At 36.0% G+C, this 20521-nt stretch overlaps 1 protein-coding gene across 2 annotated transcripts in view; it reads left to right on the forward strand.

Moving 5' to 3' along the window:
* ZNF385D (zinc finger protein 385D) overlaps window positions 1-20521 on the forward strand; it is a 672940-nt gene that overhangs the window by 577818 nt on the left and 74601 nt on the right. For both annotated transcript variants that reach the window (XM_012732206.1, XM_004692286.2), the window contains one exon: window positions 14080-14242. In XM_012732206.1, the coding sequence (XP_012587660.1) occupies window positions 14080-14242 (163 nt within the window). The remainder of the gene's footprint in view (window positions 1-14079; window positions 14243-20521) is intronic.

Here is a 20521-nt window from a genome sequence, read left to right on the forward strand (position 1 = left end):
AAAAAAAACTTATTTGAAGACTTTCTGAAATAAAAGTAGTAACTACTTTTGAAGTGCATGTTAAAATCTTGGGGAGTTTCATCAATCATTTGCAGGTCTCTTTAAGAAATAGCAGGGTCTTTTGATTTATTCTGTCAAAGTCAAATAGGATATCAGAAACTCAAATTCCATTGCAATGTGGTAAGAAGTTATAAAATGGCTTTGATAAAAGGCTGAGAAAACCCTTTGGTCACATCCTGCATCTGTTTCAGGTAGAGCTCATGGGAAATTGGGTTGGCCAGCCATACCAGATTTTATAAGAATTGACATATAATTATATAGAAGGAAAGAGTGATTTGATTCTATCAAGATCTGTGGGACCTGGTGGCTGGAAGATAAGTGTCAGTTGTGTCACCTCTACAGTCTGAATTTGATCCCCAGCCAGGGAGCTGACCCACATGGCACAGCAGACCTCTCCTGTCTCACCTGCTGCTCCCCTTAGCAGTATATTTCAGTAGATCCGCCTCTTCTGCTCCCCACTCTGTCTCTGCTGAATCCTCTCACCCCCCCCCCACTTATGGCCTATATCCCAGTTCTTCTGCAGGGGAAAAAAAAAAAAAAAAAACTGTGGTAAGGTGCTAAACATAGCCACTACAAGCCAGCTACCCAAGGACTACCATTCGGCTGTGTTCTATAGATGAGAAATAAATTTCTAAGTTTAGTTTCTGTGGTAGATGATAGTGGGTCATAGAACAGTGGAAAATCTGCTCCGTTAGAAGGGTGCATCATTTTTATCTACTTTTCCCTTTCTGGATCTGGTTCTCATTTTGCCATATATCTGCACTGAAAACAGAAATATTCAAAAAATCCCTCTTGGTGTGATGGAAGAATTATGAACTTTGACTATAGGAAACCTGATTTTAAATGTTTCCTCTGTGACTTATGCTTTATGGATGCTGGGCAAGTCATTTAAATATTAAGTACCTCATATTCCACATCTGTGGAATGATTATTACAAATATAATTTTAAAGGAAACTATAAATTTTACATAAAGTTCTAGTGGTACATAGAATATAATACCTGGCCAATATTTGGTAGCTGTTATGTTTATTAGAGTAATTCTATGCTCTTCCTTCTTACCTTAAAAAAGTTTGGAAAGATACATATTTATTGCTGTAACAAGTATACCCTGAAATACAGAGACATAGGAATGAGTGATCACTTTTTATATAGTAAAATATAAATATCCTTTAACAAAGAAAAATTGAACACCTACTGTTAGAAAAAATCCTTGGAAATATGAAAGAATTGATGCTATTATTTATAGGTCATTCCATATTATTTTTTCTCTTTGTTTAAACTTTCAGGATTTCACTATCATTAATTCTGTGGGGGAGAAAACATAAAAGTATTTTAATTTGGTATTATAAAAAATGTCAACTAATTTTTGTGCTTTTATAAGTGATAGAATCAAAATGCAGGTCTGTTTCCAGATACCCACTTAAAATATGAAAACAAATTACATTTAAATAATAGTGTTCAATTCAGAATCCTTATGTCAGTTGGATGAGGTTTGAGCCTGGAAACCATCTGATTGGCAACCCCATGAACAAGACTTCAGATCCTTTATTTACTCCAGATCTTTCCAAATTCCATTTTTAACATTAATTGATTAAACATTAAAATGTCCTGTCCTGTATCACAGTCACCAAAATTTATAAAATCCAAATGATGCTTCCCTGTTTTTTTACCTCAAATTAACAATCAGTGATGATAATCATTCCCTTCTGGAAATTCTTACCTCTTTTGTCTTCCATGGTATACCAAATTCTTCTGGTTTTTATCCTGTTTTCATTTCTATGTCTTATTATCTCTTTTTCTTGATTCATTGCCTTCAATGTCTGTCTAATTAGTAGACTACTCCACAATGTGAATATTTGGCAAATAAATAAATGGATATATAAACACTTAAATAATTATAATCTTTAATCTAAACTGATAGCTCCAGTTTCAAGAATGTGAGCCTGATCATCAGAGGGACTTCTAGAACCTTTCACTTAAAAGTTTGTCTGTAAAACTTGCTCTACATAGGTGAAAACACAACTTTAAATGAGTAGTCTCAAAGACTGGGCTCATTATTGAAAAATGCTCTTATTGAAAAATTAATGTGGGAATAATCTTGTAAACTTCAAGCTTGATTTTTCTCTGGGTTCCCATGTAGCTTGAATCACTGAATCATTCTTGAAGTTCTTTTGTTGTTTTAACACATTAAATTAGCTCATTACAGCTGAATATGGAGTAGAAAATAGCATCTGTTTACACTGTAATAATATAAAAATTACTTACCAGTACAGAATAAAGAACAATTTGCAAAAGCTAATCATATTTGTGCACTTGTCTGCAAAAAGTAAATTGTTAATATATACCCACGGGGTGGAAATCACTTGCTGGCTTAAGCCATAGAAGCTATGATATTAACGAGTATCATTGAGACAATTCCTGTATTTAATATTGGATCAAGAATGTCCCAACTTCTCTGAAAATATAAATGTTTATTAATTTTGTTTACTTGCTTTGACCTTGCTCAATTTAAGCAATTTAATGTCAGTTACTATCATCAAAAATCTAATGTCCTAGAAATTTCTTAATATTTGTAAAGTCAAAATTTTGTTAATTCTTACTTAGAGAAAACTTTTTTGATTGATTTCAATGTGATCACAAATTCTATTGAAAAAGCATGTCATATGCAGCCCTGATATTGACACTCTATCCCAAAGCACTGAACTAAAGATGTATGTAAAAATTGAAAATTAACACTTAAAAAGAATGAAAACAGGGCCCTTCCTGGTGGCGCAGCGGGTTAAAGTACAGCACTAAGAAGCTTAAGCCACTTCCGCATGAGTTCTATCCCTGCCTGCCCTGAAGGAGATTCACACGGCGTGGCAGACCTCTCCTGACCCACCTGCTGCTCGGGTCAGCAGTGTACTTCGTCGATCTGCGTGTTCTGCACCCCGCTCTGTCTCTGGTGAATCCTCTCACCCTCTGCATCTCTGGCCTGTACCCCAGTTCTGTATGAATAAATAAATAAATCTTTAAAAAAATAATGAAAACATACAAACCTGAATTATAGTTTTAGCAATTTCAGAGATTCACAGCTTTCCTTGTTTCTTCACAAGTAGGAACCAGAGAGTGCTTACGTTTTATAATTACTGAGACTTTTTAATATGTTTATACCAGTTAACAGTTTAGTCATACAAAGCTTAATCTTGCTTACTTTGCAAGATTAAGTTAATCGGGGTCATTTCTGTGTAAACGTCTGGAAATCATAAGCAAAATTAAACTATTTCTAAGACTTCCCCCATAAGAACTAACTACCCCAATTCCTCAGTACACTCTTCTGTAGCTTGCTATATTTTGTATGGCCTGAATTGCAGTTACTCTCCTATTACGGGAAAATTAATCTTTTTGACTTTAGATAGACAGATCGACAGATAGATAGATACATACATACATATTACATTTATAAATTATTAAAAATGATATAATCTACAGAACAGAGATCTTTTCCTTTGGTCAGGGTGAAGAGAGGCAGATGGTTATTTGAAAGTAAAATTAGGCTATTTATCATGGAAATAGAAAGTATTCTATATAAAGTTAATCTTTCAATTACCTTTTACTGAGTGTCAGGATAAAACTATTCAATGAATACACTCTTAATTCAGACATTTTAATAATATTCATTAGACACCCATTTCTCTAAATTCAGTCAGTCTTTAATTAGTACTCCCATTCTGCCCTCTTCCTTTTGACCTAACCTTCAATATATTTCCTATAAATTGAAAATTACATTTATCATATTTTTAACTCACAGATTACCACCTCCTGCCATTATATAAGAAAAGCCACTCTGATCTTGAAGAGCTGAACTTGACCAGTCCTAGTTTTACTGCTCTACTGGTAGAATTTTCATGTGTATGTATCTGGACTCCAGAGACCAAATGCTGAGATGTGAAATTCTATATAGCACAGAGAAATGGGTCCTTTTTTCCTACTAACTTACTTTGGTCTAAGGATGAAAAGGGAATGATTCACTCTGTGGCTGACACTTGAAGATTTTAAGCACTTTGAAAGATGATTTTTTTGAAAACTAAATGAAGTATACTTTAGCTCAATGAAGAATTTGGAAGTATGTTATCCCATGCACTGTCAGTTGGAGCCTTAGTTCATTCACTCAAATGGTACAGTTGATTAAGGATTGTGTTTTCAGTGGTTAAACAGGAAAATGTTTATATGCCTTTCAAATGGCACTTCCCAGTGGCTGCAGTTTGCCATCTGTTGCTGATAACTCCCAATTTAGCTACAGCCTAGACTTCATCTCCAGAGTCTCCAGGCCACACAGTTCTGCAGAGCCCACATATGCTTAGATGTTTTAAAAACTCACCAAACATAACATATCCCAACCTGACCCATGGTTTCCCTCCAAACACTTGAACCTCTTTGAATAGGAATAATTGAAGAAAAGGGGGCCCACAGTCATGGGATCACAAGAAACACAAGCCTGTGATGCATAGTTGAAACCAGCCCTCAAAATTCCTCAGCAGTACTTGATATTTTTAGTTTGCATAGTAATCTAGTGTGTGTGCTCCCCCCCTCTCTACTTCCATTGTCATCATCAGATTCTTAGATGCAGCATCTCTTACTTGAACCGTTATAACAGTAACATGACCCACAATTCCTTCCCCTCTCTTGTACCTTCTTTCTCATGCCAGCTTCTCTTCTACTTGAATGAGCTCATCAGTGCAAGCATGTTTGTTTTTGTCTATTTAAAACCTTGTGAGCAGCCTTCCATTTGATCATAGAGTAAGAACATGATCCCTAACTCATCTACAAGGCACTGAGTACAAGAGCCAGATCCTGGTCAATGAGACTTCCTGGTGACAGAAGGCTTCACATTTTGGAGCATGAAATATAAACACATCTCATAACATTGCATGCTTTACTTCCTGCATTATTAGTTATTTATTAGAAGTGATTTGGAAAGAATTGAAAGAGGTAGACTCTTAGGTTAGATAGATGCTCATGATAGTACCTAAAGCATAGGCATGAGATAGACAATGAATGAACTTATGTGTATTAATGAGCAGAGAAATCAGTTATAATTTCTCATTGATGAGTTCAGTATCTGTGCACTCTGTAATGTTCTCTGCAAGGTGATCCATTGTGAGGTCACTTTATGGGATTATTTTTTAAACCATTGTCCACCTTTTTTTGGATTAGAAAAGTATCTCCACATGTGGCCCTAAAGTTCTAGGGCCCCCAAAATCCTGTTTTACCCTTAGACTCTTATCTATTCATCTATAAAATGACCATGATAATTATAATTTATTCAAACGTTCATACATAAAGTCATTGGCATACTACCTTGCACAGATGGACTTCCTCACATAAACATCAACGTGTAAGGGGACCATAGGGTTCTTATAATGTGTTTATAACACAGTGAATGCCAAGCATCACCCTGAAGAAACCCTCTGGTCAAAATTCTTCCAAAGACCACTGAATGTTTTGGGGGACTGCTGTGATATTTATATCGCTTTGTTTATGGGAGTTTTCTCTAAATATCCAATTCTTGCAATGGGAGCTTTTTGTTGCTAATACAATTCATCTATACATGGTTAGTGAAGAAACAATATTTTTTTACTCCATAGGAAGAAAGTTTGTTTTAGCAAGAAATTAGGTATTTAAATATGTCCAGATAACTGACTTTGAGAGCCAATATCTCTGTCCCTTCCCAGCTCACCTTCCCCTAAAAGTTAATCCTAGGCCAAAGCCATTTTTTTTTTTTAGCAACTTTGGTTATGTAAAAGTTTAAAGCAATAACACCAGTAATTAGTGCTTATTTTCTGTCCACCAAGCATTTTCCTAAGCTCAGGAAAATATCATTATGTGAGAAACTGGGTGATTTCCCCAGATTCTCCCTGTCAAATGCCTTATTTTGGACCTATTTGGTCAATGAGGTATCCTAAGTAGGACCAGTTTAGCTAAGTTGCTCTTATTTTAAGTTTTTATTTATGAAAAACCACAATTTCCACAAAATAGAGTTCAAGTTTTTTTCAATTTTTTCATTCATTTCCTGAGTTCCAACCTATGCACTAAATTGATTTATACCGATGATCTCTAGCTGTCTTTTTTTTTTTTTTTTGGCCACAAATTGGTATTTATTCTCCTTTATAAGCCCCCATTCTCTCCTGAAGAGCCATTAGTCCTTTGATAAGTTTGTTTTCCCATGAAAATCAAGACTTTGCTAATTTGTCCTTTTTTTTGCTATCTCCACTTTCTGATTTCTAGGTGATTTTTGTGTAACCCAGAATTCTACCCATTTTCATTAGGACTTTAGTCTTCATATTTTTTTCTTAAATATTTTGCCTATGATATTTTTATTAGAGGTCTATAAATATAGTTTAAAATGTCAATTTGAATTTTCTTCCCCTCTATCTCTGTAAGTGCAGCAGCATCTAACCACAGCTTAATGTGTCCTTGTGAATGAATGAACAACAAAATAACTGGTGGATTTTGTAAGAGTCTAAATTCTTGAGCTTATTAGTGGTCTCATGTCCACCTTTTCCCAATATACCCAAATACTTCAAAAACTTGAGTTGTCATCAGACAAAATATCTGCCACAGCAGAAGCTATTACTTTGTGGACTGGATAAATCTCATTAACAATTAAATACTTTAGAGATCACCTTTCCGGTCAAGCTCACAAAAAATTTGACCTATTCTCAATTTATGAATTAGAAATTAGTAAGGCTACAGCACCATAAAAGAAAACCTTCCTTGATTTAGGGAGAAGCAAAGGATTTTAATCATTCTTCTCCTAACAGAAGGTGTTCTTCAGCAAAAAGAGGGTCTATGATATTATGTGGACTTGCACAGAAGAAAATGGGTCAATGATATCACAATTCATTTCTCTCTATTGCTCTAGAGCATAAAATATTTCCATTTGAATATATAATAGTGATGTCAACAGAGAAATCACATGTTCTGAGTAATGAAAAATTGTATATGATACATAAAAGACTGGTCTTTTAGATAACTGAAAATGCAGAGTCATCACTGGAGTTATTTATTGCATTTCTCAATTAAAAAAAACTTATTTGTTATTCATCAACATTTTAAAAAGTGAAATGATCTACATGTTAATCTGTTGCTACATCCCATGCAAAGAAAGTTCCCATAAATAGCACAATTTGCAGTTGATGATAAGCTTCATCCCGCAGAAAGAAAAAAAAAATAATAGTTTGTATTTGTGCCAGATGCTTTTCCAGCATTAAGTGCCATAAAAATTCCCTGAAGTGTGTTCAACAGAGAAGGCAAAGTGCCAGAGAATGGCAGAGAATGAAGTTGAACTCTGTTCACATACAAAATCCACTGAGACACCAGATGCATATTTTCATTTTAAAATCAAAATGTGAAATTAATTCAACATGCATTTAATAGGCACCTATTTAGACATCTATGCTAGATCTTAGGGATGGGATAATGACTAACATCAGATCTTTCTCTGCTGAGGGAAGAAGCAGACATTTAACCCTTTTGTGACAACAACATAGGGGCTATAAACAAGACTCCAGGAGGAGTCACGTGGTGGTTAGATGGATCTTCCACGCAGGTGAAGGTCCTCCACGCAGAGGTAGCTAGTCCTACAAAGAACTGAAAGTGATTTTTCCTGTGGTATTTTCCTTAAGTGACTAAAAGGAAGGACTGCCCTCATTCATCTGCCCTGCAGGCATAAATAGTATTCTTGTAAAGAGCAGCTATTGTAACTGGGGTGTTAGGGGTGGTAGGAAGCAAGTAAATTGACTGGAGGGAAAATTTGGGGTTCCTTTGGTGAATCACACACATCATGACAGGAAATGTAGACTTTGTTTTGTCTGCTATTGATACAAAAATTTACGACAGCCTGATTTTCAGGCATGACAGTTAGATTCAACATTCCTAATTTCTGCACATACCACTCTCAGATGGTAGTAATAATTACATACTGAGCTCAGTGTTACGGCACAGGTATTGGGGAGGGATATTGTACGCTAGTTGAGGAGTTCAACAAGGTGATTTTCCTGTCAGTTCCATGTGCTAAATTTTTGTCATCATATTACTAGAGTTACAACTCATTTGAAGTCTCTGACATATAATTGGCTCCCCAAAAGACTGAGCGAAGTTAGCCCTAGCTAAATGTCCCTCTTTTCTCTATCATCCTGTATATCCCTGCTTCCAGAGACTGCTCTTCTGTGGGCCCCCCCTGGTTAGGACCCCAACATCAGAGTTGAGGGAGGCAGCTGTTTGGATTCCAGGTATACAGAATTGGTAGTTTCACAGAAGGAGCCAGGAAAAAACTCTCAAATTAACTTCTCTCTCTAATAGGTAGCTTTTACTCTGCCATTCACATTAGATACTTGAAAACATTAAACACTTAATATTTTAAAATCATGAAGTTCATAGATGAGTTGAGAAGCTTTGAAAAGGTAAATGAGTCCATCTAGATTATTTTTTCAGAACCACAGAAATTAATTTTTTAGTGAATAGTGATAGTGTATAAAAATCACTCTCCTCTTCTATTTTCTTTCTTCCTCCCCCCTCATATTTTTCTATTTCTGTAGCTGTTACTATTCATTTCTGTATCAAAGGGTACAGAAGACAGGAACATATTTAAAATAAAGCATCAATCACTTGAGCTCAGGAAGAACACACTTAATTGAATCATGTTTTTTCTCACTTTGGAATATAATGCAAGAGAATTTTCATTTTTATTCATAATGTAGTCATCTACTTACATATTGACTACTCAGCCACACATTAAAATAAATCACAAATTTCCTTTATTGGACATATAACTAAGGAATAAAAATAGATCACACCATGTTCCCTGTTATATAAGAGAACTAGAAAGGTAATGCAATAAAGGAAATATGTAACCAATGAATTATTTATCTTTAAGTTTCTCCTTCAAAAAATTAAAGATACTCTCTTGGATTACTTGAGTGTTTTTATTTTTCAACTTGCTATGGATTTCCCTAGAGAAATAAGCTCTAACTATTAAGGATGGAGCCTAAAATTGATTAACACTACATCAGTTTAAATGCAAAGAAAATAATAAAATGGATACATATTATAGTCAAGTTTTGAGAGTTGTGACACACGGTTTGATTTTTGCTTATATTTTTCATAAAAAAAGAGGATTCTCCCAGTCCACACAAAATAGAACATAGCAAAATATTCAATACAGAGGAAAAAATAGTGAGGTCAGAAGGTCATGCTGGAAACAATAATTAACTTAGAGAGAAAAGTTAAATCTGGAAAGAGAAAACCACCAAGACTTGGAAAGAGCCTATTCAGAGTTTTAGCATCATAATGAGAGTGCCAAGACCGGTTTGCTTTTTTGGAAAGATGTTATAACTACATATGTAATGAGTTATTTTCTTACCTGTTTTTATGATTTGTTCTTTGGGGACTTTTGATGATTTTTCTTGCATAAAACACATTGCTCACATTTAGACATACATAAATGTTCAGTCTTCAAAGGATTTTGTATTAATCTAAAAAGAATAAACCTGTATTTTGGGTACGTACATAAAAAGAGGCCATCTTTGAAGAAATTTCACTAATGTTTGAGGTGAGTGTTTTTGAAACTTAGTGTTCATCAGAATCACTTAGAGAGCTTGTAAAACCTGGATTGTGAGTCGCATCTCCATAATTTCTGATTCAAGAGTTCTGGGATTGAGGTTGATTATTTGCATTTTTATCAAGCTCCCAGCTGCTGCTGCCGTTGCTGCTGTTAGCTCTCTGGGAATCACTTTGAGATCAAATGCTTTATATTTGATAATTGATGATAAAATAGTGAAAACAAAGTACGTACTTGTAAACCTTCTATTGATGCATATAGGTGATACTGAAAACATTCATGTAGCCACTGCCCAGTCAGGACATACATTGGTCAGGGTCCACAAGGTGGACCTTTGTACATAACTCAGTATTAGATGTGAGTGATCACATGCAACATACAAACTGCAGTAGAAAGATAGGCCAAAAAGTTAAACTTTTTTCCAGGAGCAATTTTTTAATACTTGTCAAAATATAAATATACAAAAATGAGTTTGGGAAACTATATCATGTCTTATCATTTCAGTATTGTTTATCACCAAGAAAATAAACTAAAATTTAAAAAATAAGATATCTAACTATATTATATCACATACTAACACTACCCTGTTATTTTTGAAATCCTATGATCATGAGAATTAATTAGGTATGATAACCAGATATGTATGTACACTATAAAGTTCCTAGCTTAAAAAGAAAGTTTAAGAGACTATATATAAGAGGTATAGAATAAAAAAAGTACCGGTGCAAACGGGATATGTTTGAACATTAAATTTCCAGTGAGTTTTATAAGGTAACAGTGACTCATAAAGAAGCCTTTTACTTAGTTGAGTTAAATAAATGTATGTCAGCGTATCAAAAGGATGAAACCTGTTCTCCAAAGTTAGTCATCGAACAACTATTTTATTTGAAACTTTATTTTCATTTAAACTGGAAACCATTTTGAATTGGAAGGTTAAAATTTGAAGACTAAAATTTTGAATCCTGATGACTCGGGTATGGTGATGCCATTTCTAAAGGTGTCACTTTGTTCTAAGACATGAGTGTGCATATTTTTAGTGTTAGCACTTGTCTCTGGGGAGATACTTGTTGAATTTCATGGGCTCATTTTCTATTACAGCATAGTACATTTATTATTGAAAAGTAAGTGGTTTAAACCTAATTCTTACTGTTCTGCTCATATGTATATATCCTACAGCCATTTAAATATGTTTTATTTTAAAATACAGAATTCTGAAAGGTGCTGAATTTTAGAAATACCACTGTTATGGAGTAGCACATGTTTAACCTTGAAATCACAGTGTGAAAAGTAACTGCTTCTGTCTGATTATTCCCAAATTTATAGAAATGACCTGTTTTAGAGCCCAGTGGATACATAGGAGATAGCCTCAGGGGAATGTGGTGTACTGTGTTATATTTGGCCCTACTGTCCAAAAGAGAAGAAGGTGAGGTCCAAGAGACACCTCGGGACAATTGCTACTGTAAAAAACCTCCCAGACTTTACACTTAATTTTGTCTACAGTTACAGGAAGAACAGATGTGGCTGAAAAATCTACCCAGTTCCAAAGGAATCAGGAAATCTATCTGCTTCCTTTTACCTATATACCTATATATATGCCTCTCTCTCTCTCTATATATATATATATATACACCTATATAACTGTATGCCTATATATATATATATATATATATATACCTGTATATTCATATTCTAAATTAAGATGGAGTGAAAGTTAGGGGACCAGCACACATAGGCTGGGAAAACTATATTCATACCTCCCAAGAGCAGGCCGATACACTTGGCAAACATTCAGTTAAAGTACATGGCAAAACAGATAGGAAATATTCAAAGGGTTATAACGGGTTATCTACCAACTTGGGGCCCTCCCTGGTGGCACAACATTTTAAAGTGCAGCACTATGATGCTGTCCCCAGTTACCTCAGCATGAGTTTGATCCCCAGACTGGGCGGTGACCCACATGGCTCTGCAGACATCTCCTGTCTCGCCACTGCTCCCCTCAACAGTGTATTTCATCCATCTTCCTTTTCTGCTCCCCATTCTGTCTCTGGTGAATCCTCTCACCACCCCTACACCTCTGGCCTGTACCCCAATTCTGTGTGCATAAGTAAATAATCTTAAAAAAAAAAAAAAGATCCCAACTTGTATGTTTACCTCCTCCCCCAACAAACCTGTACCAGGCAGCAGCAGCATCACAGTGATGCTCAGTGCTAACCTCCCTCTGTGTGCCATTATTTTCCTAAATTCTACCTGTCATCGTTTCTCCTTACCATTCTGGACCTTGATAGCACTAGACTTTTTTGTTTTAAATTTTCAGGGTGTTTAGTGTCTTTTCAAAAACAGTTCACTTTTAATTAGATCATTATCATCAGTGTGATTCAGGATTATTATTCAATGAACAAGTGAGTATATATATTTTTTGTTATTTTGTTTTGTTTTGCTTTTTGATATATCAGCACACCTAGCAAACAAGGTCTACCTTTGCATAGCTTCCTCTGCACAGCTCCTTGAGACATTTTTCTTTTTGGAAGCTCTGCATCTTAGCTGCACCTGTACAGAGTATTTTAGGTGTGTATGTACTTTCTTAATATGTGCTTCTTTTAGAGTAGGTTTCTTAATATCCAAAATAGTGACAGTCCCCCAACCCTATGCTATATTGATACAATGTTTTACATGATTTGAAGTATCGCTGCGAATGCGGATTTGCTAGGGACCTTAAATTGTGTATGTTGGAAGTGTTTTGTGCAGATAGCACTGTTAATCTAAATCCTGTTTTTCTATTGGTTATATATAAAGCATTCACTTCTGCACCGCAAATAAGAATGCTGACAGCAAGTATTGAAGAAGTTTGTTTTCAGGGAAAATATGTAACCAGTTACATAGACAAGATAATCAACTGCATTGTGGTTTAGTTGAATATAACATACTGTGTCAAAAAGATAAACGAAGGACTTGATTTGTTGAAAAAGAGAATTGCACAGGTAACAGAAAAGGACCACAGCTCAATCCATCAAATAAACATATCCGTGTGGAATCAACCAACCCAATCTATCTGTGGTTCTTCAATTAAATACAGCAAGCCTTAACTTCATATTTTGATTCACACTGCGTCTTTTGATGTTATGTGTTGTTGGAAAAGTTGTAATTGATGCATGAGTGTCCTCTCTGTTCAGACTGTTTCTAATACTAAATTTCCTTGTCCAGTGTTCTTTCAATAAGGGTACCTACTTTTTTGACGATACTTAAACAGAATGATGCAAATGATGGCCCAAGTTTTTTCTCTAGTTATAAAAAGATGTACAGCAACACCCTACCTGCCACAGTGGTCATGCTGCAGAGGACAACATGATTGTTATTTTTCTGGCTAAATGGAACATTGACTGTGGACAAGCCCTGGGAGTAATGGGTAATTTAGTAGGTGTAGTCCTCTGCTGACATTTCTTCTTTGTGAGATAGGATTTTTAAAGGTTTTAAGCTAGCAAATGTTGTGGTCTAAGAAGCTCCCACCTATAGCCATCTAAGCCATGAAGACTTTTATTCTCCTAATAAATAAATATGGACAAATACAGATTTCTTTGAGATGATTTCCATCTCTACTTATGAGGCTCTCCAATAGCGGCCCTCAAAAAATAGAGTTAAGAGAAACTAGGGAAAATATGTTATTTTTATGTTTTTTTTTGTTTTGTTTTGTTTTTTAATAATCTCACAAGGCACAGGCAAAAAAAAAAAATATATTGACCCCATTAAGTAAATGCCTCTGTGCCATGTCACAATGAATCAGGCCATGAAAGAGCCACATATTGAAATATTGCTACTACCTCCAACTTCTCAGACTACCCTCTGTAGGTAGCAAAGAGAAAGAAAGAATCAGAAAATTTCTCTGCTTCCATATATTCCATTTGGACCCAGGTAGTACATTTGCTTTTGAACTCTCAAGCTTCACTCTGTCTCCAGGATGCCTACTTCCCTTGTTAGAGGCAAACTTTTCCTAGTCGACACCTGTTGGGGACTGTATTAACAAGACATTGTTGAAAGAGAAAGCATATTTTCTGAGCCAAGAAGGTGAGAGATACTCGTTTCTAGGGCTCTTGTTAATCTTTGGGAGCCCAGCATCTTCTGTGGCAGAACAAAGGGAATACAGGTGTAAATTCTTACTTTTTTTCCACTACACAAATAAATCGTCGTTGACGTGTTAGTGTTCTTTGAAGAGAAGCAATAGAATATCCCATCCAGAGTTTTTAGGATTTGATTCCCATTACTTTCCAGCATCATTCTAAAATCAGTCCCCCCTGTTTGGCCATGGCCAGAATTAGCTTGAATGGTACCTATTATTGAAAGGGAGTCTGTATTTGCCGTAATACAGAGAATGCCAGTTTAGAAATGAGCCTGATTGCATGGTTCATTTTGTTCTCCTTTGTAGAGCCAGGCTGCGGCCCACTACAAAGGCACGAAACATGCCAAGAAGCTCAAAGCACTGGAAGCCATGAAAAATAAGCAGAAATCTGTCACTGCCCAGGACAGCGCCAAGACTACCTTCACCTCCATCACTACCAATACCATCAATACCAGCTCTGACAGAACAGGTTAAGCGACGATCTTTGTTGTTGGTCCATGTTGTCAGCCTTGTCACTGTTGTCTGGGTCTCTTTCCCGTGTCGAAACCCTTGTCTGTGTCCTTGCGTCCCTGCCACATTGATTCATGCTTGATCCATCTTTCTGTACAATGGTAACTGTGTCCCCTCATTTTTCTGATGCCTATAAAAGATTAAGATAATCCTTAGTCATCTTGCACATTTTGCCCTGGACCCCCCCCATCCGTGGCTCTTGTAGAAAGCATGAGAGTCATAAAGACACGTGAAGCCATGGCCCCGGCAACCCCTTTTGAGAAATGAACCTTCTTGTTGTATTTTGTTTGCATCTTGTATGCAGCATCTTAGCCTATAAACTGCCTGGCAGATTTGATTTAACTGTGAGTACCTAGCAACATATGCCAAATGAATCGAGAAGGCCCCAAAATGGGCATTCTTATTGACAGCATTTATTCTCATAAATCCCAAACATTGCATTCTTTTAAGTAGTGACTGTGAGATTCGGGGCTTGTTATGGCCGGGTAACCTTCCTTCCGCCTATACAGGTAAGTGTTATTGATACCAATTATTCTTTTTAAAAGCATCTTCACAGTAAAATAATGGCCTCTGCAGGGCCTCTGGGAATAGTTCCTGCAAACAACCCATTTATCCACAACAGAGGAAGCCAGTGGGAATTCCCTAAGCTGTTTATTTATTTACTTTTTTTTTTTTAATATAAGGCCCTTGACCCACAAATTTACATAAAAAGTCCCTTGTGATTCATGAGAATACACTAGTAGGTGTTGTTTTCTCTATAAATGGCAATGGTCAGGAAGATCAGGTTCACCATCAATGTAATGTCTTCACTAGCAGAAAATCTTCTGACTGTGACTGAGAACAACTTGATTATATGTGGGGGTGTCTATTAGACACGTATGTGTTCCTCAGAAAGTCTATTGGGAGGCTCGTTCCTTTTGGGCACTCAGATAGGTGTAGTAGATACTTTGCTCCCTCTCAGTGCTCTCTGAGACTGAAAGCATCTGTTAGCCTGCACCAGGCACTTTGTTTAGCACAGTGTCGAGGCTGAGGAAAATGCTAAAAATGAGGACTGCTGCATTTTCTCTCATGCGTGTGGGTCTCTGATCCATCCAACTTTGTGTTATGACATACTCAATGGAAAGGAAGAAGTGCTTGTCATGTTCACCACTTTGGTATCCAGAGCTAGAACTGGATTATACCTCTTGTTAGTGTAAATGTAAAATCTTTACAGGGGAAGCATCCATCTCTTTTCTGAGATTTAAAAACTCATTTTGGGGGCTTTAAAAAAAATGATCACTGATGAGGCAAATGAGTGTAATTTCTGCTCCCAGAACTCTTCAGTTTGGGCCACAAACTGAGATCCCTAAAGCCACACTTTCAGTGAAGAAATCTTTCTCTCTCATTTTTTTTTTTTTCAAAAACATGGTAGCCTGAAGACCAAAGAAAAGAGTTATATGTAAATGATTTGAGATTAATGCAAAAAGTTTTTATTTTAAGAGCTTGCTTGCTTTTCTACTCAAAGACATTTTTAATCTAAAAGGGTTACTTTGACTCCTCTATAAAATACAAAGATCCCTATTACTATTATGTTATGGATGCAGATATATAAGTATTTGGTGGTCTGGGAAAGACTTCCAGTGCATTCCAGTGTGAATACAAACCTCCATCTCTAAACTTAGTGACTGCAGTGCAAAGTGTCTCCATTATCAAAATTCTGTCCTTTTAGACATTGAATGGAAGCAAATTTGGGGTTGAATTGTGGAAGAAAATCTTAATAACATCAACATATTCCTAGTGGAAATGCCAGACCTAATGATCATTATGTGATAAAATGGTGACATACCTTTTGAAGCTAGAGCTGGAGGAAATTCCAGGAACATATACAGAGTAATAATAGCTAATAATAATAATCAGTACAAATATCTGAAAGCCAAAAGACAAGTTAACAGTTTTCAAGAAGCTCATTGTTTCCCTAATCTACTGGAAAATATAGAGTAGGAAAAAGAAAAAAGAAAAGGACATAGATGTTTGAAAAACTAAGATTCTAGCACACTCACCAGATTAGTTAAGCCAAGTTATATCCTTAAACTGGGTTTGTGACAAAACCACTAATGAAAATTAGTCCAGTAAACTATCATTTCAGACTTGCTCAGTACGGTGTGCAATATATCAGAGGTTGACAAAATGATTATTTATCATTTTATTGCTGTTTGCTTCCTCATACTAACTAGGAAAAAATATAGCTCTGAAGATAAAGGAGTCTCTAACTTAGTTTCCCAGAAGAGTTCAATACTTGGGGACAGACATAGAAAGAGATGAGTCTATAATCAAGAATTATGTATTATTTTAATAAGAAAAATAACTGCTGCTTAATACACAGGTTGTTTTGTGAGTTGTGAACTTATCCATACATAAAAGATAAAGATAAATTGCATTGTATTAATTTTACCAAATCACTTTTAATAAAAGTAATCAATCTATACAAAAAATGTATTGCTTTAAGAAAATGATACATATACAGTGATTTGATAGATGTAAACCTTAATAGAAAGTCATCATAGCAATAGCAAAAGGGCTGTAATTGAGGTGCAGTTGAATTAGAAAATTAATTTGGGGTTTTTCCTGGGATTCTTTGTAATACAAGAAATAAAATATTCATAAAAAGCAAATTTTCACTGAAAATCTTTATGATCAAACAATTTTGACAAATAATTCCTCTTAAATTTCTGAGTCATGTTTTATGGACTCTAATTGCTGCCTTGGGTTAATAAATATGTCTATATAATCTTTGGAGTAAGCCCTTATTCACTAATTCTATGATCTGGCTATTTCTTTTCATTAATTTTGTCAGTCTACATGCTGGAATGGTGAGTAAAAGACGGTATTCAGTGATTAACCACCTTCTGCTGCACAAAGCCTGACATCCCTCACAAAGGCAAAAAGGCACTCCTAAATATGAAAGCACAGTTTTAATTATGATTTAATGAAAATTCTTAAGTTGGGAGACATGCAAAGTGAATTTTACAGTCTAAAATATATTGGACATAGTGAACATTTGGCCTAGGAGAGTGGCTGATATATGTTACAGACTGTGTAATAGGAAAAACATACCCACAGATGATCAGAATAATTTTGTCTAAACTGACTTCTTTTTAAAAGATTTATTTATTTATGCATACAGAACTGGGGTACAGGCCAGAGTGTAGGGGCAGTGAGAAGATTCACCAGAGACAGAGTAGGAAACAGAACAGACTGACTGACGAAGTACACTGCTGAGGGGAGCAGTGGGCGGGTCAGGAGAGGTCTGCCGCGTCATGTGGTCACCTCCGGGGCAGGCAGGGATCGAACTCATGCGGAAGTGGCTTTAGCTTCTCAGTGCAGTGCTTTAACCTGCTGCACCACCAAGGAGGGCCTAATCTGACATTTTTAATGAACCTTTTGTCTGTAGTAAAAGCAATGACACCAATTAAGAAATTATGCTTAAAGTAACCTGATAAATGTAACTCAGTTAACCTTTTTTCCCTAGAAAATGACAAATTCAGAATTATCAGCTTAATTCTCATGCATGGTAAATGATCCTCTGATTTTTCTTCCCTTTTTGCAGTCTTGTACATTTCAGTCTACTGTGTAGACTGGGGAAGGGCGTAATGCAGTCGAAAACAACCTCCAAACCCCTGTGACTTTACATCTAATCACGCTATGTATCAGCTGTGCTTTTTTTTTTTTTTCTTTATGTTTAACCCTACAGCAACCTTAAGGAAACAGTCATTAAGTCACTAGCTGGTCATTACCAACTCAATGTCCAAAAGAAAAAGGATCGTGAATCAAAGCTTATTTAAACTTTTTAAGGACAGGTGACATATAGCATTCCTCTTACTTTTCATTGGCAAATGGCATGATCAAATTTGGCTATCATGAGCAGGAAAGTACTCTCTTCCAGGCACAAAAAACAAACATGCTGTTAAGCAAGAAGACCACCTTCCGCCATGACTTCAATTCTTACTTTTGCTTTGTGTGTCTCAATGTTGCAGCCTTCTACTTCTTTTAAAACCTGACCTAGTTTTCTATGGCTTTTTCGTCACTCCCTCAAAGAGCTTGTCAGGCCCAGTTTTAACTTTTCAGAAAAGTTAAGTAGACCTCAACTTGACCATCATTCCCAGCTTTCTCTGCGTTCTGTCTTTTCTGGCATTATTTTTGGTCCTGACGCACAGACTGCAAACCTCCCAGCTTCCACTGTTGCATCTCACTCTCTCCATTGCTCCGCTGTTGGGATCTGTTCATTGGGTTTCCAGAAGTCGTTTTCTCACTTTCACATGTGGTGGCTTATTTCCTGACCTCTGAGACCTGTGTTGCCCACACAGTTGCCCTTCTCTCCAGGCCGTCTAACTGCCTCCCTCCTTACCTCTAGAGAATCACAGCCTCCAGTCTACTACTCTGTACCCCCAGCACAGAGATCATCCTACCGTCCCATCAGAAACCTGCTGTGTCTTTATGCTGGACCTCATGGCTTTCAGTGGTTTGCTCACAGCCTACCTTTCCAAATTTCTTTTCTCTTGCTCATCTGTAATAATTTAGGCTCAGAGCACACCTTGTTTTTCCATCTTTGTCTCTTAGATTGTTCTTCTAAACTTTTACAAATATATAATTTTTTTTATTCTCTCTCTTGCCTATGAAGTCCACAGAAACCCATACTTTTCTAAATGTCCCTATTGTGTCTGGTTAAAAGTGTAATTTTAATGTTTTTATCTTCTCCTATTACTGCTAGATGACAGTTTCACTGAGAATGCATAGTTGATCATTTTATTTATTTATTTCTTATAGAACATTCTGTCTGCTGTTTATAGGGGACCCATTGCCAGGCAAAGCTGAGCACATATGCACATACCCTTGATATAAAAAAAGGGTAAATACATAGTAGTTTTAAAATTTGAAGTGAAAATTATATGTATGTGTTCTTGAATTGAAATCTGACAGAGCTTTAGATACTTGTATTTGGGCTTAGATGGTTCCATAAAACCATCTAAGAACAATGGTTCTCATGAAACTAAGGAACTCTGAGGTATTGCTTTTCAAATGTCATAGTTGCAAGCTTACATAGGGTCATGAAGTTTAACCCCTAAATCGTGCTTGTTTTGAGATTCTCTAATTGCACAGGTAAAGGCCACATTCCTGAGTGACTTCAGTGAACTATCGATAAGGAGTTGATTAGTGTACTGAATAGATAGATTTACTTTAGTCAAATAATCAGTGAGATCTGAGAACCTTTCTCACTGGTTCTATTGCATAATTCTCTTTTTCGAATCTGAGTGAATAGTAAGTTATTCATAACATAAAGATAATATTGTATAATTTGTTAACACTTAATCACTCCTATGATTCAGTTTTCTTTGTGTCCATTTCCCCATCTTTTACTTTTTTTCTAAATTCAATATGACAATCCAAGACATTTGTACCCACTTGACTCAAAGGTGCCAAGAGTAAAATACTTCTAAAGCCATTGTGAGGAGGTCTGTGTATGCAAAGGAACATTGGCTTATTCTAGACTAGAAGTGCTGTTTCCTGAAACTCATGCTATTTGTTCAGAGACTTAGAGAGAAAAAGAGACTTTTCTGTGATAAAGAGGAGATCAGCTGTGAAATGATGGTCAATAACTGAAAACAAAGACTTCAGGAAAAGACACCTCTGTGGGGACATCCGTCAAGTGTCAGGTCGCAGGTCTGAGTTCCCTCCTTTCTGAACATTACCCTCTGCAGCTGGCATAAGACCTGCGTTGCAAAGCTGTGCAAACATCTTTCTCTCTTTTTATTTAGGTAAGTTAAATTATAAGAATAATGAACTGAAGGCTGTAAACGCCTAGCTTAAAGTTAAAACTAATCGAGGTATCATGGAAAAGGGACAGTCGGCAGTGGGCAAGTGGAAATTAGCTTTGTTTCTGATTAGCTAGGGAGTTAGAAATGTTTTCTTTTCTTGAAGTAGGTTTTAGACAGATTCCTAAGTGTTAAATTATAACAAAATAAAAACTGGGCTTAACATCAGGAAGCCATGTGTCTTAGTAATATATCATAGAATTATATGTATGATAGAGTACAGTATATATAACATACATTTACTTATATGCAAAATTGTGTCTTTAACACTAGTCTCTTAAATACCCCTCTACACACCAGGTTTTCAAAATCAGCCTTGCACATTTTTCATAAAAAGAGAAGCAAGTGCTTTTGTGGCTTCAGAATCCATAGCTTGGTTAAAGTTTAAA

Source organism: Condylura cristata, unplaced genomic scaffold (genome assembly GCF_000260355.1).
Source record: "Condylura cristata isolate star-nosed mole 26May11 unplaced genomic scaffold, ConCri1.0 scaffold00033, whole genome shotgun sequence".
Lineage (NCBI taxonomy): Eukaryota > Metazoa > Chordata > Mammalia > Eulipotyphla > Talpidae > Condylura > Condylura cristata.